At 36.8% G+C, this 27,410-nt stretch overlaps 1 protein-coding gene across 5 annotated transcripts in view; it reads right to left on the bottom strand.

The window, feature by feature from the left end:
* Nucleotides 1–27,410, bottom strand: part of kcnip4a (potassium voltage-gated channel interacting protein 4a) — a 248,446-nt gene that overhangs the window by 205,881 nt on the left and 15,155 nt on the right. Inside the window, exons 1-2 of one of the 5 annotated variants that reach the window (XM_056240371.1) lie at nt 20,715–20,804; nt 19,494–19,645 (exon numbers count right to left, since the gene is read on the bottom strand). The exons of 3 other annotated variants lie outside the window; for them this stretch is intronic. In XM_056240371.1, coding sequence (XP_056096346.1) covers nt 19,494–19,632 — 139 coding nt within the window. In that variant the 5' untranslated portion in view covers nt 19,633–19,645; nt 20,715–20,804. Of the gene's footprint in view, nt 1–19,493; nt 19,674–20,714; nt 20,805–27,410 lie in introns of those variants that run through there. One more of the 5 variants, XM_056240370.1, reaches the window with a different exon arrangement.

The raw sequence follows: 27,410 nt of genomic DNA, 5'->3' as shown, positions 1-27,410 counted from the left end.
ATTCTCAGAAAGGATTTAAGTAATGACTTCAACTTAACATTAGTAGAATCTTTATTTATTGAAATTCCTTCATGTTTTTTATTTAAAGGGAAAAGCATTGTGATTGGATGTATTTATAGACCACCGGCTACAGATATAAATACTTTCATTGATGCACTTGATTCAACTTTAGATATTATTTCAAAGGAACATAAGCTCTGTCTGTTACACGGTGACTTCAATTTGAATATCTTACATTCTGATCTCACTGCTACACATGATTTTCTTAACACCCTGTACTCTGTAAATTTCTACCCTTTAATTACAAAACCTACTAGGGTCACTACACACTCAGCCTCTCTTATAGATAATATTTTGTTCAACTCATGTGACTATAAAATGTCAGCAGGGCTGTTATGGTGTGACGTGTCTGACCATTTTCCAGTCTTTCAAATGATACACTGTTTTTGATGCTTGTACTACTAAAAATGTGCATTTAAAATATCGAAATTTCACCCTTAAAAATATTGGAATATTCAAATTAGCCATCAAATCTATCATTTGGGATGAGGTCATGTTGTTGCAGGATGCTATTAAAGCCTATGATTTATTTTTGACTCTCTTTAATTCTGCTCTGAAATCCAGTTTTCCTCTGATAGCTGTGAAATCCAAAGTAGTAGAGAGAAACCCTGGTTTACCGGTGAATTGAGGAAACTATCTAGAAAGAAAAATCGGTTGTATCGCAAGTCTGTCACCAAGCCCACTCCTTAATAACCTAGAAACATACAAAAAAATATAGGAACCAATTCACAAGATTAATTAAGGCGACTAAAAAAAAGTTATGCTGACCAGTTTAATCGTGTCTCTAATGACATTAAATCAACCTGGAACATTATAAATCAGGTACTGAGTCGTAATAGGAAGGCTGTATCTGCACCTACAGAGATGAGGGACTATGATAGGTGTCTATCAGACCCCATTGATATAGCTGATGGCTTTAATAATTTTTTTTACCAAAATTGGTTCTGATTTAGCTCACAATATCCAGAAGACTGATAATGATCCATGTAGCCAAATAAATGGGCGGTACGCTCCCCTCCCTAATCTTGATCACCCAACTACGCAGGAGGTTCGAGATATTATTTTTTCTTTAAAAAACTCAGCCCCTGGCCACCATGGTATTAAGAGTATTCTCCTCAAGGAGACCATTGATCATATTATTCAACCTCTTACTTATGTTATCTCTTTATCATCATTTCAATCCGGAATTATTCCCCAAGCTCTTAAAATTGCTAAAGTTATTCCCATTTTTAAATCAGGTGATATAAAGGTGTTTAGCAATTATCGTCCCATATCCATTCTGCCCTGTATCTCTAAAATATTTGAGAAACTCGTCTACAAACGATTAAATAAACATTTAATTGTTAATAACATTATATATAAACACCAATATGGGTTTCGGAAGAAATATTCAACAGAACATGCATTAATTCAGCTTGTAAATTATATATCAAATAATTGATAATAATTATTGATAATAAAAAATTTCCTCTCTGTGTTTTTCTTGATTTAAGTAAGGCTTTTGATACTGTTTCACATGATATTTTGATTTCTAAGCTTAATAGATATGGTGTGGAGGATACTGCCTTAGTTTGGTTCCGCAATTACTTTATCAATAGAGAACAATTTGTTTATTTCAATGGTTTCTTTTCTTAAACTTCTAAAAATTTCATTTGGGGTTCCTCAGGGTTCTATTTTGGGTCCTTTATTGTTTCTAATTTATATTAATTATTTATTCCTTTGTTGTAAACATTTCCTACCCATATTATTTGCTGATGACACCAATCTCATTGCAGTGCACGAGGATTTTGTCACCTTGATACAACATGTTAATGACGAGTTAAAAATATTATCAAATTGGTTTCGCATTAACAAGCTAACGCTAAATGTCAAAAAATGTAACTTTATGATATTTCACAATATTAAAAAATTCTACCCCAAAGAACATGCTTGTATAGAAATTGATGGAGCTCCAGTTATTCAAGTGGCTTCAACAAAATTTCTCGGTATCCTGATTGATGAAGGTTAAACTTGGTCCAAACATGTTGATCTAGTTTGTACAAGAACCTCGAAAATGTTAAATACTCTAAGAATTGTTTTACCTTCAATTCACTCATCTGCTCATTTAACATTTTATTATAGCTTTTTATTCCCCCTTATGAATTATTTCAATATTGTCTGGGGTGCTACTTTTCCCACTTATCTTGCAAAAATTTCTAAAATTCAAAAGAAGTTCTTGCGGATGATTTCCTACTCGTCTAAATATGCTCCTTTCGGCTCCGCTATTTCTTAGATTCAAGATTTTACCAATCGAGAACGTCAATGTTCATTTATCATGCATATTTATTCATAAGTTTATTTACAAGAGAGAAGACCTTCCACCAACATTACTTTTTTACTTTTATTTCTGATACTCATTATCCATCAAACAAGGCATAGTGAAATAAATCTCGTCTTACCGTTCTCTAGAACTTTAGGCTATAAAACTGACCTCAGCTTTAGGAGTCCTCAATTATGGAGTAAATTAAGTTTGTCCCTAAGATCTTTGTCTTCTTTGTTTGTTTTTAAAAGACAGTTGAAAGACCTTTTGATTTTAATATGGCAGCATTTGGTTATAGTTTCCTGCAGTATACTTCAAATGCTGCTCTTCACTTTTGTTCCTCCTTTATCATCACCCTTCAACATCTGTAATTTTAAGTTAAAAGGATAATCAGGCTTCTGAAAATATGTTTTTCCCCTCTTTAATTATTCAACTTATTTGTCTGCGTGCCTTTATTTTGTTTTGTTGTTTATTCATGTAAGTGGAGTGGAACTCTGTATAAACCCAAGTGGGTTTCGCTCCCCTCCTTGTACTGTATCCTTGTGATATCTGTGCAGAACAAATAAATACTAATAGGGATCATCATCAACTGTTTGGTTACCGACAATCTTCGAAATGTCTTCTTTTGTGTTCAGCAGAAGAAAAACTCATACAGATTGAAACAATTTAAGGGGGGAGTAAATGATGACAGAATTTTCATTTTTAAGTGAACTATTCCTTTAAAGGTGCCCTAGAATGTGAAATTGAATTTATTTTGGCATAGTTAAATAACAAGAGTTCAGTACATGGACATGACATACAGTGAGTCTCAAACACCATTGTTTTCTCCTTCTTACTTAAATCTCGTTTTTGAAAAACACCCCTGAAAAATAGGCGAATCTCCACATAAAACCGACTGTGACGCAACAGTCGGGATCATTAATATGTATGACTCCAAGAATTTGCATATGCCAGCCCATGTTCAATGCCAGGCGGAACTGCGCAGCCGAAGCATAGCAGTTGATCAGTGTTTGGATGTACACATGAACACAAAAGTATTTTTAGTTCCTTCATCCGAGCCTCTGAAGAAACAATGGCTTAATTTTATTTTCTCTGGAAATTTCCAAACATTTCACCGACGACTGTTTCCTCAACTTGGGCCAATACAGAGCTGGCCTCGGATCGAGCTACCAAGCAACACTTTCTGATGTGTAATTGTTCAAGTTCAGACAGGTAATCTTTCTCTCAAAATCGTTCAATACTGTTTATGCATCAGTAAGTCAAGCCAGTGACTAAAATATCAACTACACATCGTTTCTTTTAGTAGGATGAAAAAAAACGTATTTAAATTGTGAATAAATTATATACAGAAAGCGATCAAAGAACAATCTTTCCACAGCGCGAGATTATCTGGACACTTGCCAAACTCGTTATGAATTCAATGACGCACGTTACACTGCACAACGAAGCTCTTACTGTATTTACATGATCGTATTTGCATTGGTGAAAGCATTAGAGAGAGTGCAGACACTGCATTGCAATGATAAGATCTTCATGCTCGCGATCAACACACAGTCATCTGCTTGCTCAATGCTCAGTCATCACGGCAACATTGTATGTGATGGGAATAGATCTAAATACTTTAAAAACTTCGATATCTCAATAGCTATAATAGTAAAAACGTATAATAGCTGTAGTAAAATTATTCGAGAGAGTTTCACATGTAATACATAGCTATTTCATATGCAAGCATGTCAGCCAATCACAGCAGAGGCCGGTTACACACAGCAGACACGCCCCTTCAAACAGAGCGTTCAAATCAGAGGCTAAAATTAGGCTAGGAAAAATGCCTTTTATTTCTAAATTATGACTATTTTTGATCTAAAAAACATACTAACATTATAAGGGCAACCCAGGAAACATTATAAAATAATATAAAAAACCATTCTAGGGCACCTTTAAGATTTTGAGACAATTGCAAAATAAGGGCCCTCAAAAATAGTCTGATCAAGAGCTTCTGGAATCCTTTTGGAAATATAGTTTCCATTTCATTGCATCATGGCAACCCTCACCCTCAAAAGTCTCCTCTCAAAAAGTCTTATATAGAGGAGATCTCAATTAATGGATCCCTTTAGGCTTAAAACGCTATTATTTCAATTTGCTCATTCCATTTACTGACTCATTAATGGCATAGAACTGCAAGTTTGCAGTTTAAGTTCGCATTCATATGATTGCTTTAGGTTAACAGCTTGATATGCGCATAAACAAACCTCTCTAAACATAATTTCAACACATTAAACTGTCATTACAAGAAAAAAATTAGGCAATAACTGAATCAATAAACTGAAGGTGGCTCGTCAAAAAAAAAAAAGCTTTCATAATAGCCCTTATGCTATTTGCAATGCCTTCAAAAGCAATAATCTTCGACATCTAAGAAATTGTTTTTGCTTTTTACCACAAAAGAATTGGTTTTAAAGCAAATAGTGCCTTAAAAACGTTCCATGTAACCTCTTGACACCTTAAAGTACTGTCGCTACCACACCTGCCCTGATATTTACAGCTATTTGTGATGTAATGTAACTATATAATAAAAACATGATCGACTAAGTTGTAATTTTACAGTCATCCAGACTTATTTGGATGTATTTTACACTGAAAAAAAAAATTGGTGTAGGAATTACATTGAAACAATTCAGGACTTGCTAATAAATTTTACAAATAAATAAAGAAACAGCAAGTAACACATAGACTTAAAGATACACTATGTAACTTTATAGCTCTCTAGGAGTTAAACCAGCTGCATGCATGAACATTAAGGCCTTTGTACTATTAAAACATCTTGCAAGTTTCATAGCATAAAACATCCTCCTCATAAACAAAGCATTTATTTAATCAAGCTCCAAAATGGCTCTTTTTGTTATTGCGAGATCTGTGACATCACACACGGGCAAATACAAAATGTCCTTTCACAGTAGATACAATGAACTCTGTTAGAGAGCTACATATGGCAATTTATCTGTTCCGTCAAATACCTTACTCACCTGTTAAGTAATAAAAACGGCATTTCAAAACGTTTCAAATCCCCCAGTTCTCACCATCTCCGAATAGCCAAGCCAATGTTGATTATGGTTTTATTACTAGCTCTGTCACGTTCTCTCTTTGCCAGCAGACTCAGTGATTGTTTAAAATAGGAGATTCCCTGGAGGTTGGAGATTTAGCTGCTCCATGTCAACCTTTCTCGCTCGCTGTGACTAACCTACGCAACTCCCAAATCGTGCACGTGTCAAAGTAGCAGGAGCAACTCTTCTCTATTTACAGATATGAAGCGACACGCACGGATGAGTGACGTATGCACACAATTTTCTGCGAAAAACATCCCACTAGGTCTAAAATATAAACTTATTATAGGCCTACCATAGTGAATCAGGGTAAGACAAAAAGACATTTTGGAAGAAGAATTGATGATGTATTGAATCACAATTTAAATAGTTAATTTACATAGTGTAACTTTAAACATAACATTTAAAGTAGAAAGACCAAAAACATACTCTTGGTTTAACTTACAACTTTAAATTCTTTTTTTTTTAAAAAACAGTATTCTGGATGTAAATAATTCTTTGATAAAGATGCATACTTGCTCTTCTGCTATACAGGTCCTTCTCAAAAAACTAGCATATTGTGATAAAGTTCATTATTTTCCATAATGTAATGATAAAAATTAAACTTTCATATATTTTAGATTCATTGCACACCAACTGAAATATTTCAGGTCTTTTATTGTTTTAATACTGATGATTTTGGCATACAGCTCATGAAAACCCAAAATTCCTGTCTCAAAAAATTAGCATATCATGAAAAGGGTCTCTAAACGAGCTATTAACCTAATCATCTGAATCAACTAATTAACTCTAAACACCTGCAAAAGATTCCTGAGGCTTTTAAAAACTCCCAGCCTCTTTCATTACACAAAACCGCAATCATGGGTAAGACTGCCGACCTGACTGCTGTCCAGAAGGCCATTATTGACACCCTCAAGCAAGAGGGTAAGACAAAGAAATTTCTGAACAAATAGGCTGTTCCCAGAGTGCTGTATCAAGGCACCTCAGTGGGAAGTCTGTGGGAAGGAAAAAGTGTGGCAAAAAACGCTGCACAACGAGAAGAAGTGACCGGACCCTGAGGAAGATTGTGGAGAAGGACCGATTCCAGAGCTTGGGGTATCTGCGGAAGCAGTGGACTGAGTCTGGAGTAGAAACATCCAGAGCCACCGTGCACAGGCGTGTGCAGGAAATGGGCTACAGGTGCCGCATTCCCCAGGTCAAGCCACTTTTGAACCAGAAACAGCGGCAGAAGCGCCTGACCTGGGCTACAGAGAAGCAGCACTGGACTGTTGCTCAGTTTTGCATGTCATTCGGAAATCAAGGTGCCAGAGTCTGGAGGAAGACTGGGGAGAAGGAAATGCCAAAATGCCTGAAGTCCAGTGTCAAGTACCTACAGTCAGTGATGGTCTGGGGTGCCATGTCAGCTGCTGGTGTTGGTGCACTGTGTTTTATCAAGGGCAGGGTCAATGCAGCTAGCTATCAGGAGATTTTGGAGCACTTCATGCTTCCATCTGCTGAAAAACTTTATGGAGATGAGATTTCATTTTTCAGCACGACCTGGCACCTGCTCACAGTGCCAAAACCACTGGTAAATGGTTTATTGACCATGGTATTACTGTGCTATAGTGTTGTCAAAAAACTCGGTACTTCGGTACCAAGTCGGTACTAAAAAAAATGAACGGTTACGGTACCAGCTTTTCTAGGTACCGAGTACCGGGTTAATCCGGTTCTTGATGCGCGCTGTCTGAAAGGTGCAGAGTTGCGTCCTCTTCATAAAAACACTGAGACATGGCGACCGGCGGCGCTGCTAATGCGCTGGCTCTGAATCCACTTGTTGACAAGAAAGGAGGAAAGAGCCACATATGGAAATATGTTGAATTAGGCTAATGTCACGTTGCCATAAAGGGCCGTTCACACGTTCACATAGCACGTTTTTTGCGCGTGCAAATTTCAAATGTAGGCGCGCGGGAAGCGCGCTCATAATAAGCGACGTGCGAGCTTGTTTTTCCAGGCGCGTCACTGTTTATGGTTGCATAGCGGAGACACGCGAGAGCGAGCACTTGAGGAGAGAAGGAGAAAGCGGTGCTAACTGCGCTCTCCGTGATGACGAGGAAGTATCAGCAAAGAATTAATTGATTTCTAGCCCTTGCATTAGAAATCAGCTACAGGGTTCTCAAGTTTTGAAGACAGGCAAGAGTGACATTTTTGGCAGTTTTGGATTAAATAAAAGTAGGCTACAGTTTAGTCAAATAAAACATGTTTTATCTCCTGTATAGTTTGGTAACACTACAATAAAATACCATTCATTAACATTACTTAATGTGTTAACATCAACACATTGAGTGAACAATATATTTTTACAACATTAATTAATGTTTGTGAAAGTTATTTAATACAAACACTTGATTGTTCATGTTTGTTCACTTCATTCATTGTGCATTAAATAATGTTAACAGATAAAACTTTTGATTTAAAAAATGTATTAGTATATTTTTAAATGAACCCCAAGGAGAATAATTGCTACAGTATATAACTATGGTTTATTGTTAGGTCATTTTATCTAATGTTATCTAACAAATAGAATCTTATTGTAAAGTGTTTTTAATACTACAGTTTCCATCTTTGTAACTGTGATATACACTTTAATATATGTACATTTTATCTAAATTAAGCTTTGGTACCGAAATTGGTACCGAGAACCGTGGATTTTCACTGGTATTGGTACCGAATACTGAAATTTTGGTACCGTGACAACACTACTGTGCTCAGTTGGCCTGCCAGCTCTCCTGACCTGAACCCCATAGAGAATCTGTGGGATATTGTGAAGAGAAAGTTGAGAGACGCAAGACCCAACACTCTGGATGAGGTTAAGGCCGCTATCGAAGCATCCTGGGCCTCCATAACACCTCAGCAGTGCCACAGGCTGATTGCCTCCATGCCACGCTGCATTGAAGCAGTCATTTCTGCAAAAGGATTCCCGACCAAGTATTGACTATTGAGTGCATAACTGAACATAATTATTTGAAGGTTGACTTTTTTTTTTTGTATTAAAAACACTTTTATTGGTCGGATGAAATATGCTAATTTTTTGAGACAGGAATTTTGGGTTTTCATGAGATGTATGCCAAAATCACCAGTATTAAAACAATAAAAGACCTGAAATATTTCAGTTGGTGTGCAATCTAAAATATATGAAAGTTTAATTTTTATCATTACATTATGGAAAATAATAAACTTTATCACAATATGCTAATTTTTTTAGAAGGACCTGTATCTCTATAGTGCTGTTAGCAGTTTCCATTAGCAGTTTGCAATTCTTAATTCTTGAAATAGGTTTGATTTTTACTTCACTTTTCAGCTCAACCAGTTTGTCGACTTCAGAAGATAGAGCAATAACCCATTATTGTAAGTAAGAACTTGAAGTATCTGAAGCATCATTGCATCTGAGGCATATTGGTTTATTCTGGTGGTTGGGACAGTTCTGCATTGACTGGCATGCACTTTTGCGGTAGCTTGGCACTGACTGTAAGTCTAGGTTGAGTCCTTGTGCCTGTCACTTATGTCCAGAGGTAGGTGTTAAAAGTCTTCCACAAGACTGCCAACAGAAATTACAGTATCTGTCAAGTTCAGAAGTGTAACGGTGCACAGTCTCCCAGGTACTTCCAAAATATTGACCTTGAGAATTTCATTTTAGATTGTGATATTCTTCGGTCTAATACTGACTCAGTTTATGATTACTCATAAAATTGCATGGCAAACTAAACAAGTAACAGTTTGTCATTAACATTTGACATGCATTTTGCATTGTTTCCATGTCTTCCATCCAGTGCATTAACAGTGGGTTTCTGCCTGCGCTGTGTTTGCCTGACACTGATGCTGGGCCAGTAATTGAAGATTATGACAGGCACAGGTGACTACAACGTGAAGCCACCTTTAATGCTGAAAGTCATCTCTGCCTGCAGGCAAGGGAACTTACAAGGGTTCACCATATGACATATCAATCATTCCTACTATTTATAGACCGCAGAGCCATCACTGGAATACAAAAATGGCTAAAGTAGGTTACCTTCAGAAAGTAAGGGTTTGATCTAGTGTAAACCTGACAGATGAATAACCTATAGGTCTATAGCCAGTAGTGAATGCTAAATGAAAATGCTTTGGAGGTTATACAAAATATTATATATACATAATATATGTATTTGTAATTTCATTACAAGTGAAAAGTTTGGAATAATTACAATTTTTGTAATATTTGTTTTCCATTTATTTGATCAAAAATACAGTAAAAACAGTAATACTGTGAAATACTATTACAATTAAAAAGAACTGTGTGAATACATTTCAAAATGTAATTTATTCCTGTGATGCAAAGCAGAATTTTCAGCATCATTACTCCAGTCTTCAGTGTCACATGATCATTCAGAAATCATTATTATATGATAATTTACTGCTCAAGAAATTATCATCAATGTTGAAAACAGTTGTGCTGCCTTATACTTGTGGAAACATGGTGAAATAAGTAGAGGTATAGTGTAAGATTTTTAAACTAAAAATAATAAATTAATACTTTTATTAAGCAAGGACACATTAAATTGATCAAAAGTGGCAGTAAAGACATTTATACTGTTGCACAAGATTTCTATTTCATATAAATGCTGTTTTTTTTAAAACTTTGTATTCATCAAAGAATCCTGAAAAATGAAGTACCAATGTAGTAGCAATGAAATGAAGTAGCAATGTCTACAACATTGATAAGAAATATTATTAATACTGTAACTGAGCACCAATAATAACTGATAATAATTAAGCACTAAATCAGCATATTATAATGATTTCTATATTGTGTGACACTGAAGACTGAAGTAATGATGCTGAAAATTCAGCTTTGCCATCAGAGGAGTAAATTATATTTAAAAATATATTCAAAAAGAAAACGGCTAATTTAAAAATGTAACTAAATATTTCACAAAATTACTGCAGTATTATTGAACAAACAAATGCAGCCTTGAAAAAAATCTTAATTACTCCAAACTTTTGACCTGTAGAGTGTATATTACTATTTTACACACATTTTTGACATTTCATGTCAAATAAAAGTATGTTTACAGGATCAATGTCAAAGTCAATGGTCATTTCAGTTGTCAGTTGTGATACTGGTACTGTAGTTGTGGGCAGGTCATAGATGTGCACAATCCCAGTGTCAAGTTTCCTAATGACATGTTGTGTGACATATCAGATGAGATGACACAGACAACGGATCCTGTCTGTCAACCAACAGGCCGATTTCAAGCTTGCCCATTCAGGGCTAATGCTTGGCTAACAGCCACGCTTAACTGCTAATACTATCCATCATCTCCACTACATCCCCTGTAGAGAGTGAACTGCCACCATATGAGGCCATTCCAGCTAATGGAAAATTCATTAGCCAAGTCTTCCAGCAGACGGCAGCTAATGTTCACAAGGATACGTTTAAACTACAATGCTAATTATGGTGACACTATACTGATCTTTACTGTGCTTTCAGCAGTTATACTATGTTAAAATAATAATAACTTTAGTAGTTAAGTATTTAACAGCATTTTTACCCAGATCTGTTGGTAAAGAATAACATGTGGCATAGTTTTAATTGACATGAATGATAATCATGTTACACTGTAAAAATAACTACAATAAATACACATTTAATACATATTAAATACACTAGAAAAAGTTTAAATTTATGGTAAAAAAAAGAAGAGCTGTGTTTGCCAGAAATTTACTGTAAAAAAAAAAATATGGTGGCAATATTTTAGGTCTTATAGATTAAAATTAAACTACCGATCTAAAATCTGTTTTTTTACTTTTACGATATATTGACAATGAAAAGTTCATCACAAGTAGCTTCTCCACAAGCTGAGCTAAATACTATTGAAGACCCACAAATACAAAACACCATTATGACACTCAAATAATTCAATAAACATTGAAACAACATAAGATATGAATAAGACACCATGAGGGAATACTTCTACATGTACAACTGTGCCCAAATACTTCAGCAGACTATTTGATTTGCAAGAGATTCTCCAACACAACGCATTTAACTAACAAAATCTAGATAAATTCTATTCATTTTTGAAACCAATACACAACAAATGCTTATGAGAGGCATACTTTGATATAAAAAAAAGAAGTATACTTCAAGCTCCTGCTGTTAAACCACTTCCTATCAATAAATCACATTAACTGTGAGCTGTGGTCAATAAAAACATTGAGACGAAAGGTCACTAGCTCCTGTTTGCTTTAACAATTGTATTCAAGTTGACAAAAAGAACATTTTATTTCTTCTTAACAGCTTTTTTATTAGCACATGTGAAGGGAAAAGCTATGGCTGTGACACCAATAAGCAAGTAAATACCTGCATGTAATTACAGCTGTATTTAATTTCTGTAATTACATCTACAGTAGAATTACCCTGTTGACCCTTCCTTATACCAAACCAAACCTGTACCTAACTTCACCCATATATCTCACCTCCATATAGCAGAAATGTGTTTTGCAATAACATGAACACAATAGAACACTGTACCTACAATTATTATTTTTAGTGCAAATACATCGTAAAGACACCTAAGTGTGACCAAAGGATCTTGATTCTAATGGTGTGTTCACACCGAACGCGAATAGAGCGTCAAATACGCGTCTATCGCGTCTAGTTAGACGCTTGAACATTCGCTCGAGTTCAAATTTTTCAACTTGCGCGGAAGACATTCGCGGCAAACGCGTCGCCCAATTCGCGTCATTCGCAATGCCCGGCGCGAATGATGCATCTATTCGCGTCTTTGCATTGACTTTGTATGTAATCTACTCGCGCAAATAATTAAATTCGCGTTCGGTGAGAACACACCATTAGTGGTACAGTAATGAACCGCCTACAGTAACCTTTTAAATATTACAGATTCACTTTATGTCAATTGAGTAGGCCTAATGACAATGGTGATATCTCCATATTCATGGCATCATTTATTTATTTTGTGCTGCTGAGCTTAATCTGAACACAAAGGCCATTCATCAACATGAAGAATTCGGAGAAGTAGTTGGGGAATCAGGGAGACTGCATAAAAATACTGATATTAATCACGTGGTGCCTGGATTGTATCGCGTTTGGCTCAATCTTAAGTTTATCAAGCGACGAGAATACTTTGTGTGAATAGTTTTTTGTTTGTTTTTTTGCGCACAAAATGTATTCTCGTCGCTTGATAAACTTAAGATTGAGCCACTGTAGTCACTTGGACTATTTTAACGATGTCTTTCATAACTTTTGGGCCGGCAAGTTTCGATCCATTATGGAGGAGTGTGAGACAGCTCTCAGATTTAATCAAAAATATCTTAATTTGTGTTCCGAAGATGAACGAAAGTCTTATGGGAGGGTGAGTACTGACAGAATTTTCATTTTGGGGTGAACTAACCCTTTAATGACTGTAAATAATGAACTAACTAGACATTGGTTTAGATGATGAATGACTCACTTTTACCAACCCATGCATTAAACATTTTCTTCTTCCGAAATTGTATTCACTCCAAAGTATGAAAGTACACTGCAGTTATAAAATAACAGAATCAGAATATCTCTGTAGTTGTATTATAAATCCATCATTACCTACTACTGGGCGAAAAAAAAAAAGAGTTTCAAAATACAAAATATCCTAGAAAGCGAGGATTGCGAGAGTTTTAAAGAAATTTATTGTTAAAGATTATATCAAAAACAAACTCTTTCGAAAACTGTATGACTGAATTTCATCCATGAAACAAGAGTTGCATATAGCACACAATGAAAATAAAAGGTTTCTTGAGCTTTATACCCTTGTGAAAAATAGTACACTTAATATACTTGAGTGCAAACTGAATGTAATTGTTTGCATGTTAATTGCCATTGCCATTTAATTTTATATTAAATGTAATGAACTTCAGAGTGCTTTTTTGACCCACTAAAGTAGATCTTCAGTACATCTGTTTTTCATAATGACTTCTATTGTCTTTGAAATGTGGTAAAAGTGTACTGCCGAATGTATTGACAAGCATTTATGGTAAGCATTTATTTATCAGTATTTGTAATAAAGAAGTTGCAATTTAGAACATTAATATATTAATTTTTATTTAGGCTACACAAGTTGAAATTATGTTCTAAAGCACATCTTAAGCATGTTAGCCAACACATCAAAATAACTGTACTTAAAGTATGACAAAAGACTCTTAAAACATAGTGATTTATATGTACTTTAAAGTAAAACTTAACTTTAGTAGTCTTTTATTATTATATGATCTATGAAGTACACTACAAGTGCATATTCAATACAATTAAGCGCACTTCTTTCTCACAAGGGCACCGTCTTTCCTTCTTTATATAGTTTCCATATGGAAGAGAGCAGCTTCTGCTTTTGTGATGCACAGAACACATGTTATAAGTTTGGAACAACATGAGGGTGATGTATGATAATAATTCAAATAATTCCAAAAGTTGCTATATAAAGTCTACAACTAAGGATTTGAGCTTTAATAAATCAGCTTGATGACCTGGACCACTGATTGTAACGTGTGGTTTGAGAGGTATGAGTATGACTATATGTTAAAAGTATAGGGGAAAAAAACGAAAAAAAAACTTCTTTCTAGTAATGGTAACCACAAACCTTTTTTTAACCACTAATCCCATAAAAATCCATGGGACATTTCAATAGCGAATTAGCCTTCCAGTATGGCTTACAAACTGACAACAGCCCTATTGTATTCGGTTTTCTGTTGGTTTCGTCGTATACTCTATGGCTGAGTGGATTAGGAAACATATGGATACAGCCCCATCCAGTGGTCAGAGTTGTACCACAGTCATCTGAACATTTCTAACAATCATTCCATGGATGCTTTGAATAAATATTGTACAAAATAAAGTCTAAAATAAGTATATATAGACTTCTCAACCAGGAGCCCTCAGCAAACTTTCAAGGGGCCCTTAAGATAACTTAAAACAAAAAAAAATACATTTAAAAAAGCGAACTAAAATATTTGTATTTATAGGAGTGCCCATAATTTAGAATATGCTTTGAAAACAAAACCAGGGCTAGAGGGCTTTCAAATATTGTTATGGGCCGGAGTCAGAAAGGTTGAGAACAGCTGATTTAGACAAACCAATTACCAGTCTCTGTAGCAAATGTTAAACATCTTTTTGAACAATCTTTCCAGACAGTCATGTTGTGTTCAATTTTTTCTTCTCGTCTTAAATTAATAAATAAATACAATTTGACAAGGCAAGAGAAAATAGCTCACATCATAGAGCAATTGACAAATTGTCGATATTGCTTTTTCCTCTTCATTGACTTTTACATTTGACTGGATTTAAGCAGAACAAGTTATTGGAGAATTCCAGCAAGCATCACCAGATATGTTTTCAATGGAAGATTGAGATGAGTCATAAAAAAAGAGCATGGATGAATACAGTAATACCTATAACATGCATGTACAAATTTACAAAACAGGTGAATTTAATGTCATGCCGACTTTAAGTCCTGTTTATTTCAAGACATTGCAATGTAGTATACATGTAAGCAGATACTCATAAATGAAATAATGGGTTAATGACGAAAGACAGCCTTTGCAATTCAGACAATCATTGTCTTAACAAGCGAGTCATTGAATCATAAACAATTCGTTCAAACTAAGCAAGTGACTGGCTGCATCCAAAAATCACATACTTCCCTACTATATGCAAAAAAACAAGATTATGTCCAAATTCACGGTACTTATAAAAGAGAAGGAAAAAAGCACCCGGATGACCCACTTCTTCCGGCAAGATTCATGCATATGATGGACACTTTTTGCCACAGGAGAGGATTTATAAATGGAAGTGAAGCGATACACCTGACACTGGTCACATGATAATGACAACTTTGAGAATGTATCTTCATTCAACACACATATTTTCTTAGTGGTTGTGAAGTAATTACTTATTCAAAATAAGTACCAAGAGAGTAGCTATGCAGCGAGTCGTGGAGTCATTAATCATTAGACAGATTTGTTCAAATATCCAGATTCATTCAGTAGAGATTTGTTCAAATATGCAAATTGATTCGGTAACGAAACACCAGTGTTGCTCGGAGAAGTGCAATGGCTGTGGATCTGTTTGGAAATATTTCCGTTGGCAAAACAGACAATATTCTAATGGTCTAAAATGTAAGTCACCTAATATTAACTTCTTGTTTATTGAACTGTTGTATAAAATCAGTTACATTTGCAATCATGCTGATACTCTTGGTCGTGTGGTATTGCTTAATTATCCTGTCATAAAGAATTCATACATGGATTTTTTTTGCCCATATCCTAAATTTAGGGGCATTTTTATTCATTTTGGTGCCCCAAGCCCCCTTGAATTTCAAACTTTGGGTATATGGGATTGACTATCTTTTGGAGCCTGCCTCTAGAGGCCAGTTGATGGATCGCAGTTTAAGTCACTTCCGTGTTGGATTCAAGAGAGAAACCGTAAGGTTGACGCTTGGTGCAAACGAAGGCCCCTTCTGTTGCAAGACCCGTTTCACTTGAAACATAGCAAAGGCCTACTGTTAATAACTCTAAAATCGACATTGACATAAATATAAAGGAAATCTGCAGCTGTAAAACGAACCAAAATATTCAATAAAGAGATCATGCAATGACCATAAACCTTCTCTGCCTTGCAATTATGCAGCTTCATAAAATACATCGTAATGCAGCTGTATTGCAGATATATAGAATCCAGAGCAAGCTTGATGCCTTATACCACTTTTACTAATGCAGTTTTCTGCTGTGTCAGTTGAATCCATCTTGAAGGTTATGCTTTTGAATGCAATGATATAGTCAAAGCAGATTATGCTGCACTGAGACAGGCCAGTGTTGAGCCAGCCAAATAAACCCATTGAGTTTGTCCATTCAGCGAGGCTGGACACTGACAGCAGCATCTGACACTATAAAGGGCACAGCTGTTTCCCAAACCGGTGTGATAACAGCAACACAGCGCCTAAGATAATAACTGTCTTATGAATAGAGACACAAATACATATACACATACAAAACACGGGATGAGCCTCCATCATGCAAACATAAACATTCAAACACACATCATTTGATCTACATATTCATCTAATATTGGAATGAACCATATACTGTATTTATATAAAGCGTGCCACTTGAGAATTTCTGAAATCTTTTTGAACAACATTCCCTCAGCATCTGCTTTACTTTCAGTAGTATCGTTTCCATGGACTTTGCCAGAATGTCTTTTTTTAGCTAGCAACACTCACTTGGCAGTTTGGAGCTAAGCAGTTTCATCATTTCGCACTGTACGGAGACTGTAATCAGGAATAAGATCGATATCCATCGATATCCCTTCCACTGTAATATAATGATTTATATGACCGTCACTTCACATGAGACCATAAAGTCTGATCACTCGAAACACAGAACGCAACATAAATCCAACACACAGCAGTAAAATGATATAAGCATTACCACCCCGAGGTCCCTCTTTCAGCAGATTAGACATCAATGTGTCAAGGGGCTTGACTTCAATAAGCAGAGGAAGCAAGAATGCTCTAAAGATTCCCAGCAAATCTGAAAGATTATTCAGTTTTACTGTAAAATATTCCCTCTATGAAAGAGATAGTTCACCCAAAAATGAAAATTCTGCCATCATTTACTCGCCCTCATATAGTTCTACACCTACTGTATATGACGTGCTTTATTTAGCAGAACATATAAGAAGACTTTGAGAAATGTTTTAGTTTTTTTTGTCCATGCAAAGGATGTCAATGGTAAACAAAATGATTTGGTTACAATCTTTGTTTTAAAAAAAGAATAGGTAAATAATAGGTAATTCAGGCAGGTTTAAAAAGTTTGGAAGTTTAAGTATATAATGACAGAATTTTCTTTTTTGGGTGAACTATCATTTTAATGGTAAAATAAAAAGGAGTAAAACCGAGTGTTTGAAAAGCGTATAAGTGTATCTAATACACTGGACACATACAGGTAATCTGATGAAACAAAACTCTACTTTTCAGCCAACTCAAGTCTATAAGAGTGAAATTGGGGCCAAATATTAGTTTCAAATGAGATTTGAAGAATATAATACTGTTCTAAGCTCCAAGTGTCACTTTCTGAAATGAGATCACCAGTTGTTGAGCCAACTTGCATCAGAAGTAAACATTTGACTCATGCTCATCCTTTTTTCATCCTGCAAACTGCAGCCTTTTTTTTTTTTTTTTTTTTACAAAATCTAAATAAATGGGTTTTCAATCTTTTTTCAAGGAAACAACAAACTGGCTGGTGCACATGTGCACACAAAACAGATCTAAAAAAAGCTATGCCCATAGGACAGGAGAAATATGGTGCAAGGTCTTGACAGTTCACCCAAAAAATCATAATTTGCTCACCCTCAAGTCATTCCAAACCTGAATGACATTCTTCTGTGGAACACAAGATTGAATAATGGCTGTGGAAGTCCTTTCCACACCAACTTCCCTCCTTGTTCACTCGGAAGTACGTCATTGCTTACGTTGCACGAGTGCCCACTACTGGTGGAACCCTTGCAATGGTTATAAATGGAACGCCCTAAGCCCTTGATCACTCGTGGATAAATTAAGTGTGAGCAATGTAAGTTTCTGTTGTGACGTCACAATCGTGTTGTGGTCTATGGATCTGTCTGAAGTGTACATATGAGTAGACTCGCTCCCTCGGTCAGAATCAAGGGGTCGAGTGTCTGTCCAAATAAACTTCCCTTGTCCACTTGATGAAGTTGTAACCCACTTCAAAATGGCGACAGGTTTCCCCAGAGGGGAAGTGCTTAGGGAAGTTCGCGAGTGTATGTCTAAAAGTGGAGTTAAACACACCCAATGTTGATTAACAAATTGTTATGGTTACCACTAACTTCCATCGTATTGACAATTGAGACATTTCTCAAAATATCTTCATTTATGTTCCTCAGCAGTCATACAGGTTTGACACGACATAGGGGTGAGTAAATGACAGAATTTTCATTTTTGGTGAACTATAGTACCTTTGAAATACACTTTTAATGTGTTTTCAGTTCTTTTAAAAAAAAAAAAGCTTCAAGCAAATGTAGTCTGTGTAAAGAAAATAACTGATGGACTTTGTTTTTAGGAAATGCACTGCACTGTCGTACACTACTTAAAAAAATTCCACCAGACTCTAGGGGCCAGATTTACTAAACAGGGCAAATTTGCATGAGAGCACAATTAAAAAAAAAGCACCGATGGGAAAGGAAAGTTTTGCGCGTGATCTACTGATGACGTGCAAATTAAAGAACGCAGACGCAGCCGGATCATTTCCATTATGACCAACACAATCTACCAAGAGCAGTGTAAATTAGCGTCTGGTTTAAGACATGCTTTTTTTGGGCACAAATACCAGAAAAATGACTAGAGCAAACCTTAGTAAATCACCTTGCGTGATTCATTTGAACATTCTCCTGAAAAGGGAAACTCCTACAAATGCAGTCTCTCTTTTTCCAAACTCTCAGTCCAAAGTGTTTTGCATTTTACAACGGGTGAATCTCTAGTTGTCACTGATGATTGTCGTTTGAACCTTTCTGGATCCACCATCAAATTAATAAGTTTAATTATATCAAGTGCTGTGAGAAAAGGCTATAAATCTCTACCTCCAACATCCTCACACGCAATATAGCCTACTAGCCGAAACTCCTTCTTTATGTGTACAGATGTGACGTAATGACGCAAAGACATGATCGAATCTCCCGCGGAAATCCACCAGTACCACTGGAATTAAAAACATTATTACAAGCGTACCGCTTTGAATCGAGCTAAGGCAAGCAGATAGTTTTGAACACTGGCTAGTTATGTACTTGCTCAAATTTATTTTGGATAATTTAACCCAAAAAAAGTTACGGACTGGAGCTTTAAAAAAAATCCATAAGTTCCACCAGACTCTAACAAATACCCAATATGGACTAAACTTTGCATTCTCATTCTGGGATGTATAGCCTAATATACAACGAGTCATTTTCTTGAAGAGAGATTTACCTTTTTTGATGGGGGAAGCCCAGGAGATGATCCGTCTGAACAGACAGCAGTTGAGCAGCACTTTCTTGGAAAGGCCGTGATCCTTGCGAAACTGAGACAGGTCTTCGTCCCACGGAGTCCTCTTGACTGGGGTGGACATGGTCACGCTACAACTATTCAAATCCGGTAGCTTCTGTTAAAATGATGCCATTGGATCCTACATAGTTTCTTCCTAAGACTTTATACTTTCTTTTTTCCCCCCAGTGGGCTGAGGCTAAATAAAATATGACTGTTCGGTCATTGAACCTTCTGCAGTAATAACTAATCTACAAAGTTTTTTTTTATTTTTTTATATGCCTATAAAAACACTTCCCTAATATTATTACGCTTTGCATTATGGTTACTCAACTTTGCCTTCACCCAAGAGAGATTGTGGTCCCATTTTATATTGAGTGTCTTTATGTACAAACATTTAAATGAATCAATTGATACTGCATTTGTTGTGTACATCAGTGTTTCCCAAACCTGTTCCTCGACACGAGGCACACCAACACTACACATTTTGAACACATCCTAATCAAACACATCTGATTCAACTCATCAGATCATCAGTATAGACTGCAAGACCAGAAATATATGGGTCAGATAAAGGAGACATCCAAAATGTATACTGTTGATGTGTCTCTAGGAACAGCCAGGTTTGGGAAACACTGGTGTACATACATTATTTTACTTAATTAAAATACCTGCATGTAATTACAGCTGTAATTACATATTTAATTACACTGTTGACCTTTCCCTTACCCCTTAACCTAAGCCTACCAATAACCACCAAACCTGTCCATAACCATACCCACAGCCCCTCTCAATAGCAGCAAAAGTGTTTGCCAATACTACATTAGTACAATAAGTAAAAAATGAATGCAAGTACATAGTAGACACCTAATATAAAGTGTGAGAAAAATGGCTTAGTATGGATTCATAATACAGATCCCAAAACTATGCTCTATGCCAGAAGGGTTTGAATATCCTCTTCTATATAATAGCAACTAGTAGGAGTTTAGCAACAGATGAACTTAACATCTACACATTGAAGAATACATCAAACTACAACAAGGCAAAAAGCTCCTGTTCTACATTAGGGTGAAACTGAACTACTTAATTCTGCTTTAAATTAAGTAGCTAAATTGAACGCCCTAAAAGAGTATTGCACTCTCTCCTCCAGTGAGAGTATTTTCTTACCTTGTGGGCTTAGAGGAGCTGCTGAACCTTCAACCGGCTTCACAGAAACACAAAGATGCTCAGGTTTCACGCAACTGAACTTTCTCTTATTTCGTGCGAGAAAAGAGGAGGGGAGGTGATCAAGGGTTCGCTCAAGCCTTTATCCGCCCCTCTCTCACTATAGGGGACAGCAAAACATCATCAGCATCTGCACCTGAGAGCAGCCAATCAGAGAACGGCATGATCATTCATGCAAATGACGTTTTACTCACAGGACCCATGGGAAGTATACTTTTCTGTTGAGGAACACACACACACATAAGTGTCATTCTCTGCCCTCACTGTCACATGTGCACACACAAACAGAGCCAATAATGAAGTGTTGGATCACAGACAGATTCCCCTGCTGCTCTGCTGCCATATTTAGACCCCCCCCCCCCCCCCCCAAACATCCCCTAAAATCACTCAGCATGCTGCATTTACACAAATCAACAGGGACAACTATACCGAGAATACTCACACCCTGTACGCACCTGATCCTGTCAGCAATGATTTCGTTTCAGATGCTATACAATAATTGTATAATAATTATTTACAATTTATAAATGTGTTTTTTATAAATTATTTATCCATACACATCATTATTTTTTATTCATGTGCCTCAGTCTTTAATCAAAATAGCTTTCTCTCTCTTGCAGCAAAATCTCTTCTCTTCTATAATGACGTGTTTATGGCACGGGGGCGCAGCAACCTGTCACTCACATGAGATCGACCAATAGAAAACCACAACCATTTCAACAAAATCTAACCTATTCCCATAAAATCAAGCCCTGTCCTACATGTTGTCTTGTTCGAGAAGCCGTTTCACTTGGATATGCGTCCAAATAGAGAAGAAAAGCCTATCCCAACTTCCGTTTCATGACAACGACTAAGTCTTTATTCTGGAAAAAAAATAAACAAATTTATATGGTACTATTAGTTAACATCAATTTACACCAAATAACAATGAACAGTATTTTGACAGCATTTATTAATTTAGGTTAAAATTAGTATCTCCAGATAATAATTCAGTTTAACATTTTAGTTGTTTAAATGAACAGCCCGAACAAACATGAATTAACAAAAGTATTTTTAGAATAAATGATAAATATATAAATATATAATAAATATATCTTCAATTTTGCTTCTGTAGTAAATTTATCATGGAAGATATTTTTAAATAAAAAAACGAGACAAACTGACTAAGAACATTCTTTCTGCAGTACAGCTGTAAGAATAATACTATGTAATTAAAACATTTAATCAGCTCATTCATGTCCTTGATAGTGGCACTCAAGAGCACAAGGATTGTAGAGACTGCCATCTTGCTCATCTGTATCGGGCATCTTGTTCATTATCCTATATATCAGATAATATATATAAATAGGTCTATAAATAGGTCTAACGGTACACATCTTCTTACCGAAAATGTCATCAGATGCGCGTGTTTTGTTAACTCAGAGCACAACTTACATCTTACAGTTGTATAGTTAGTTACCTGTAAATATTACAAATTCACACAAGTATTTCTATTTTGCATAAAGAATTATCCTGACAGCAAGCGAGTCTATGTTTAACTTCACACTTCAATGAACGAGTGTCAGTTCGTTCGCACATGCGCGTCAAAGATGGTGTAGATTAGAATGGGAGCCAAATATATTTTGCTAACATATTTTGCATCCAAAAGCAATATTGACAGACTTATTTAATGCGTATATATAGCCTATATATAAATTCAGGTAAATTCAGGTAACTTAATATATAAATTCAGGTAAATTCGGACACTTTGCCATTTAGATGACTGGAGAAAAATATCCCAATTATCCTGAATTAACCCTGTATAAAATTATGGGTATTCTGTTTAAAATGTTTTAAAACACATAAGATTAACAAGTCAATCATACAAAAATTCGAATGACCAATATTTTAACAAACACGGTCGATGACAGCATTTACAGAGTCTACAGGAATATCAGCTGGATTTCAGTCCAGCTGTGGAATTCGTCCTCAGATCAAAATAACCTAAATTCACACAGGGAGGTTCACATTCACAGGTGGATTAGAAAGATTGATCTATCAGCCTGCATAGAGAAATCCAGTAAGACATAACAAATCACAGCTCAAGAGCTTCACAATATCATTATTATCCTCTCGATTTTGCGGTTTCTGTTTTCGGCTATTGCGACTGATTAATCGCAACAACAAATACACTGAACAAAATTATAAATGCAACACTTTTGTTTTTGCCCCCATTTTTCATGAGCTGAACTTAAAGATCTAAGACTTTTTCTATGTACACAAAAGGCCTATTTCTCTCAAATATTGTTCACAAATCTGTCTAAATCTGTGTTATTGAGCACTTCTCCTCACTTCTCTTCTTATCAAGATGCTCATTAGACAGCATGATTATTGCACAGGTGTGCCTTAGGCTGGCCACAATAAAAGGCCACTCTAAAATGTGCAGTTTTACTGTATTAGGGGGTACAGGGGGGACCCCCGACTAAAAAAATAAATTTAAAAAAAGGTTGTTGATTGTGGCCTGTGTAATGTTGGTCCACTCCTCTTCAATGGCTGTGCGAAGTTGCTGGATATTGGCAGGACCTAGAACACGCTGTCGTATACGCCGATCCAGGGCATCCCAAACATGCTCAATGGGTGACATGTCCGGTGAGTATGCTGGCCATGCAAGAACGGGGATGTTTTCAGCTTCCAGGAATTGTGTACAGATTCTTGCAACATGGGGCCGTGCATTATCATGCTTTAACATGAGGTGATGGTCGTGGATGAATGGCACAACAATGGGCCTCAAGATCTCGTCACCGTATCTCTGTGCATTCAAAATGCCATCAATAAAATGCACCTGTGTTCGTTGTCCATAACATACGCCTGCCCATACCATAACCCCACCGCCACCTAGGGCCACTCGATCCACAACGTTGACATCAAACCGCTCACCCACACGACGCCATACACACACTGTCTGCCATCTGCCCTGTACAGTGAAAACTGGGATATTTGAGAGAAATAGGCCTTTTGTGTAGATAGAAAAAGACTTAGACCTTTGAGTTCAGCTCATGAAAAATGGGGGCAAAAACAAGTGTTGCGTTTATAATTTTATTCAGTGTACATAAAGTGAACAAATGTAATAAACACAATATAAGTCTGGGTTTGTATCATGATGCATTTTTGACATTTTACATACCGTATAAATTAAATGAAATCGACATTATTTATGACATATGGTTCACTTAGTGCCTAGAGCTAAATTACGCACCACTGCTCTTTAGTTAGAAACCTGTATTGATCTCAAGATGAAGCGAACCCTGATCCAGAGAAATCAATAGATACCACACAACCACACATCTGTTATACTACAGATAAAGACAGACTGTCAGTGAATTCTGCTTGATGTTATTGAAAATGTGACTTTTTAAGCATTTTGAAAAGACACCCAACAAAATCACATAAAAATTGTTTTACTAAAAAATATTTTTACATGTATTGTTAAGGCAGGCATCTTTACACAGCAGGGTAGGCTACATGAACAAACAGGAAAACACGTCTTAACGCATAAGCTTGTTGGAGAAAGTGTTAACAGTACATGTTAGTCCACATAACATGGATTCCACTGGAGGAAAGTGTGCTGCTTAATATTATTCAAAACAAGATCAAACATAAAACATGGCATGGCATGAAAAAAAACAAAAAAAAACATGGACTTACAAATAGCGTTACAGGTAACAATACTTGACAAAAGGCTTGTTTGAGATGCGCCTTGCCTCGCCTGAAATGTATGCGAGAGTAAGCGGCTCCAGTGAGAGGAGGAGTGAAAAAGCACAGGAGTGAAAAAAGCGCAGGAGTGAAAAAAGCGCAGGCAAGCCGGACAGTAAGTTCTCTCTTCTCGCAGTGGATCTGACACCTGCGAGATCAAAGATGGATATTGCGGGATTCACGCTCATGCACAGTGTTGCTAATAAACTGGTAGTAATTTAAGTTGTTGCTTTTATATGAAAATAAATATAATGAACAAGACACCCAATGTAGCCTACTTTTTATTTAATTACATTCCAAATACGTGTTTATCAATAATTTTTTCTTTAATACAGATGTGTTTTTTTTATTGTTTTTTTTTTCAAATAAAAATTACATTGCATAACCCATAGAATTCGCACTGTCAGAGAGTTTGGGAATATTCACACATAACGTATACAAATAAAACATGATATCAGAGTTTTAAAATCAAACATTTTAAAAGAGAACAATACATCAGGGTAGTTTAAACGAATGAGCATTAAGCTGTGTCGTCAGTAAGTCGTTTCCCATCGTGCTTTTGATCAGCGCAGTCGGTGGAGAGCAACTGCGTGCGACCGCACTCGGACACATTTCTAACCGGCATGCATCTCGCGGTGATCACCGGTGATCGGTTCTGCGCAGATTTTGCTCATCTCAAACAAGCCTAAAGTAACAAGGGTAAATATACAAGGACTAATGACAAGAGACACCTGTGCACTATGATCAGACAATAAACCAATGACAACATGACATTCACATGAGGAACACATCACAGGATCACATGAGGGCAAGGGAAATCATATGACTGACATGAAACATGAACCAAAGAAGACGTGACAATAGTATGATATCTATGGAAATTTAAGGTAATCAGCTAACCTACATAGTTATTTTTATTGTTGCCGTTTTATTAAATTTCAATATGTGAATGTTAGTGAGAAGACGGCTGTAACAGTCACCAGCTGGAGTGCCCTTGAGAGCCACCAATTGTTATTTAACAAAGCACATATAAAATACCTGGCCCGGAAGCGATGCGATGCGACCTGTTTTAAAGAATACTGAATTCTGTTGCTTTGACCCGTGTTAAGGCTCCTCTGTTCCTCTTATCTGACCCTTCTCTGACCCACCTCACCAGCTAACAAAGATATGTTCTACTACAAACGTTTTGCTAACCACCCCAATTAAGTCATGAAAACGTTATTTCGTTCAAAATGTTACATTTTTTTAAGGTTGCGTCTGAAAGCTGAAAACGTAGGAAGGCAAGAATGCGCATCAGAATCCAATGATCGTGCCACATCCTGTCTCCTGAGATAACTTCTGATTGATTTATGAAAAATGTTTGAAAAACATCCAACTAAAATGTTTCAGCAAAAATGTTCCATGAACAGTGTATAAATAATGCTTTTGTGTTAAGGTCTTGATAACATTATTTAAGACCATATAACTTTGAATTAAGGTTACTGGAAAACATTTGTTCACATTTTTGAAACATTTTGCACAGGGTTGCCCTAATTTTCTGAGGCCTCATAACTCATTATGACTGTGAACAGTGGAGGTCTCTAGTCCCTCCTCTACTGCTCTTTCAAAGTCACTGTGGTCATGAGTCTGACAGTTACCGTCTATGGACTCAGCAGGTCTAGACAGAGAACTGAGAACATCAGCCGACTGCTGCATGGCCATTAACAGCAACCTTGGTCCCCTTCAAAACAGCAGCTAATGGCACAAAGCCATTTGTCTCCAGTAGCACCTCATTGCAGTACACGAGATCCAGGGGGCGGAGTTGGATCCAGATCTAAGGGGTGGAGATGGGTAGGATTAGGGGTGGGGTTAGGGATCAGGGGGTGGAGATGGGTAGGATTAGGGGTGGGGTTAGGGATCAGGGGGTGGAGATGGGTAGGATTAGGGGTGGGGTTAGGGATCAGGGGGCGGAGATGGGTAGGATTAGGGGTGGGGTTAGGGATCAGGGGGTGGAGATGGGTAGGATTAGGGGTGGGGTTAGGGATCAGGGGGTGGAGATGGGTAGGATTAGGGGTGGGGTTAGGGATCAGGGGGCGGAGATGGGTAGGATTAGGGGTGGGGTTAGGGATCAGGGGGTGGAGATGGGTAGGATTAGGGGTGGGGTTAGGGATCAGGGGGTGGAGATGGGTAGGATTAGGGGTGGGGTTAGGGATCAGGGGGCGGAGATGGGTAGGATTAGGGGTGGGGTTAGGGATCAGGGGGCGGAGATGGGTAGGATTAGGGGTGGGGTTAGGGATCAGGGGGCGGAGATGGGTAGGTTTAGGTCGGGGGTAGGCAAGTTCGGTCCTAGAGAGCCCCTGTCCTGCAGAGTTTGGCTCCAACACTGAAAAGAATCCTCACCTGCCTAGCCTTGGTAATCCTGAAGACATTGATTAGCTTGTTCGGGTGTATTTGATTAGGGTTGGAACTAAATTCTGCAGGACAGCGGCTCTCTAGGACCGAACTTGCCTACCCCTGGTTTAGGTATATGTAAGGTGGGAGGCAGGATTTCATGTTCTGCAGTGAGGACCATCTCTTTGTTTCAGCCTGGTTTGTTAATGTGCAGCAAAAAGCTTCATCAGCCAAGTTGAGTTTAAGTTTGAGATTTAAACACAGTCTTAGACATAGTGAAATTAACTTTGCATCAATGATCTGATGCAGGGATGATGTATTTTTGTAGGCCAAAACCCAGAAACAAGTTAGCATTTTAGCACGTTCAGTTCCATTGTCCCAAAATCAAAGGGATTTTTTTTACGGGATTTTAAATGCCTGAAATAAGGTCTGTGGTGAACACAAGTTCAAGATATTTTCACATTTTAATTCAACATCATAAAACACACAAGTAATATATCCCCTTGTGGTTGTATAAAGCTTTTTAAGTCTCAAAAA

The sequence above is a fragment of the Rhinichthys klamathensis genome, unplaced genomic scaffold (genome assembly GCF_029890125.1).
Source record: "Rhinichthys klamathensis goyatoka isolate OS25496 unplaced genomic scaffold, OSU_Roscu_1.1 h1tg000593l_1, whole genome shotgun sequence".
In the NCBI taxonomy this organism is placed as follows: Eukaryota; Metazoa; Chordata; class Actinopteri; order Cypriniformes; family Leuciscidae; genus Rhinichthys; species Rhinichthys klamathensis.
Note: the sequence above shows the minus strand (reverse complement) of the source record. Positions and strands in the feature narration are given on the sequence as shown.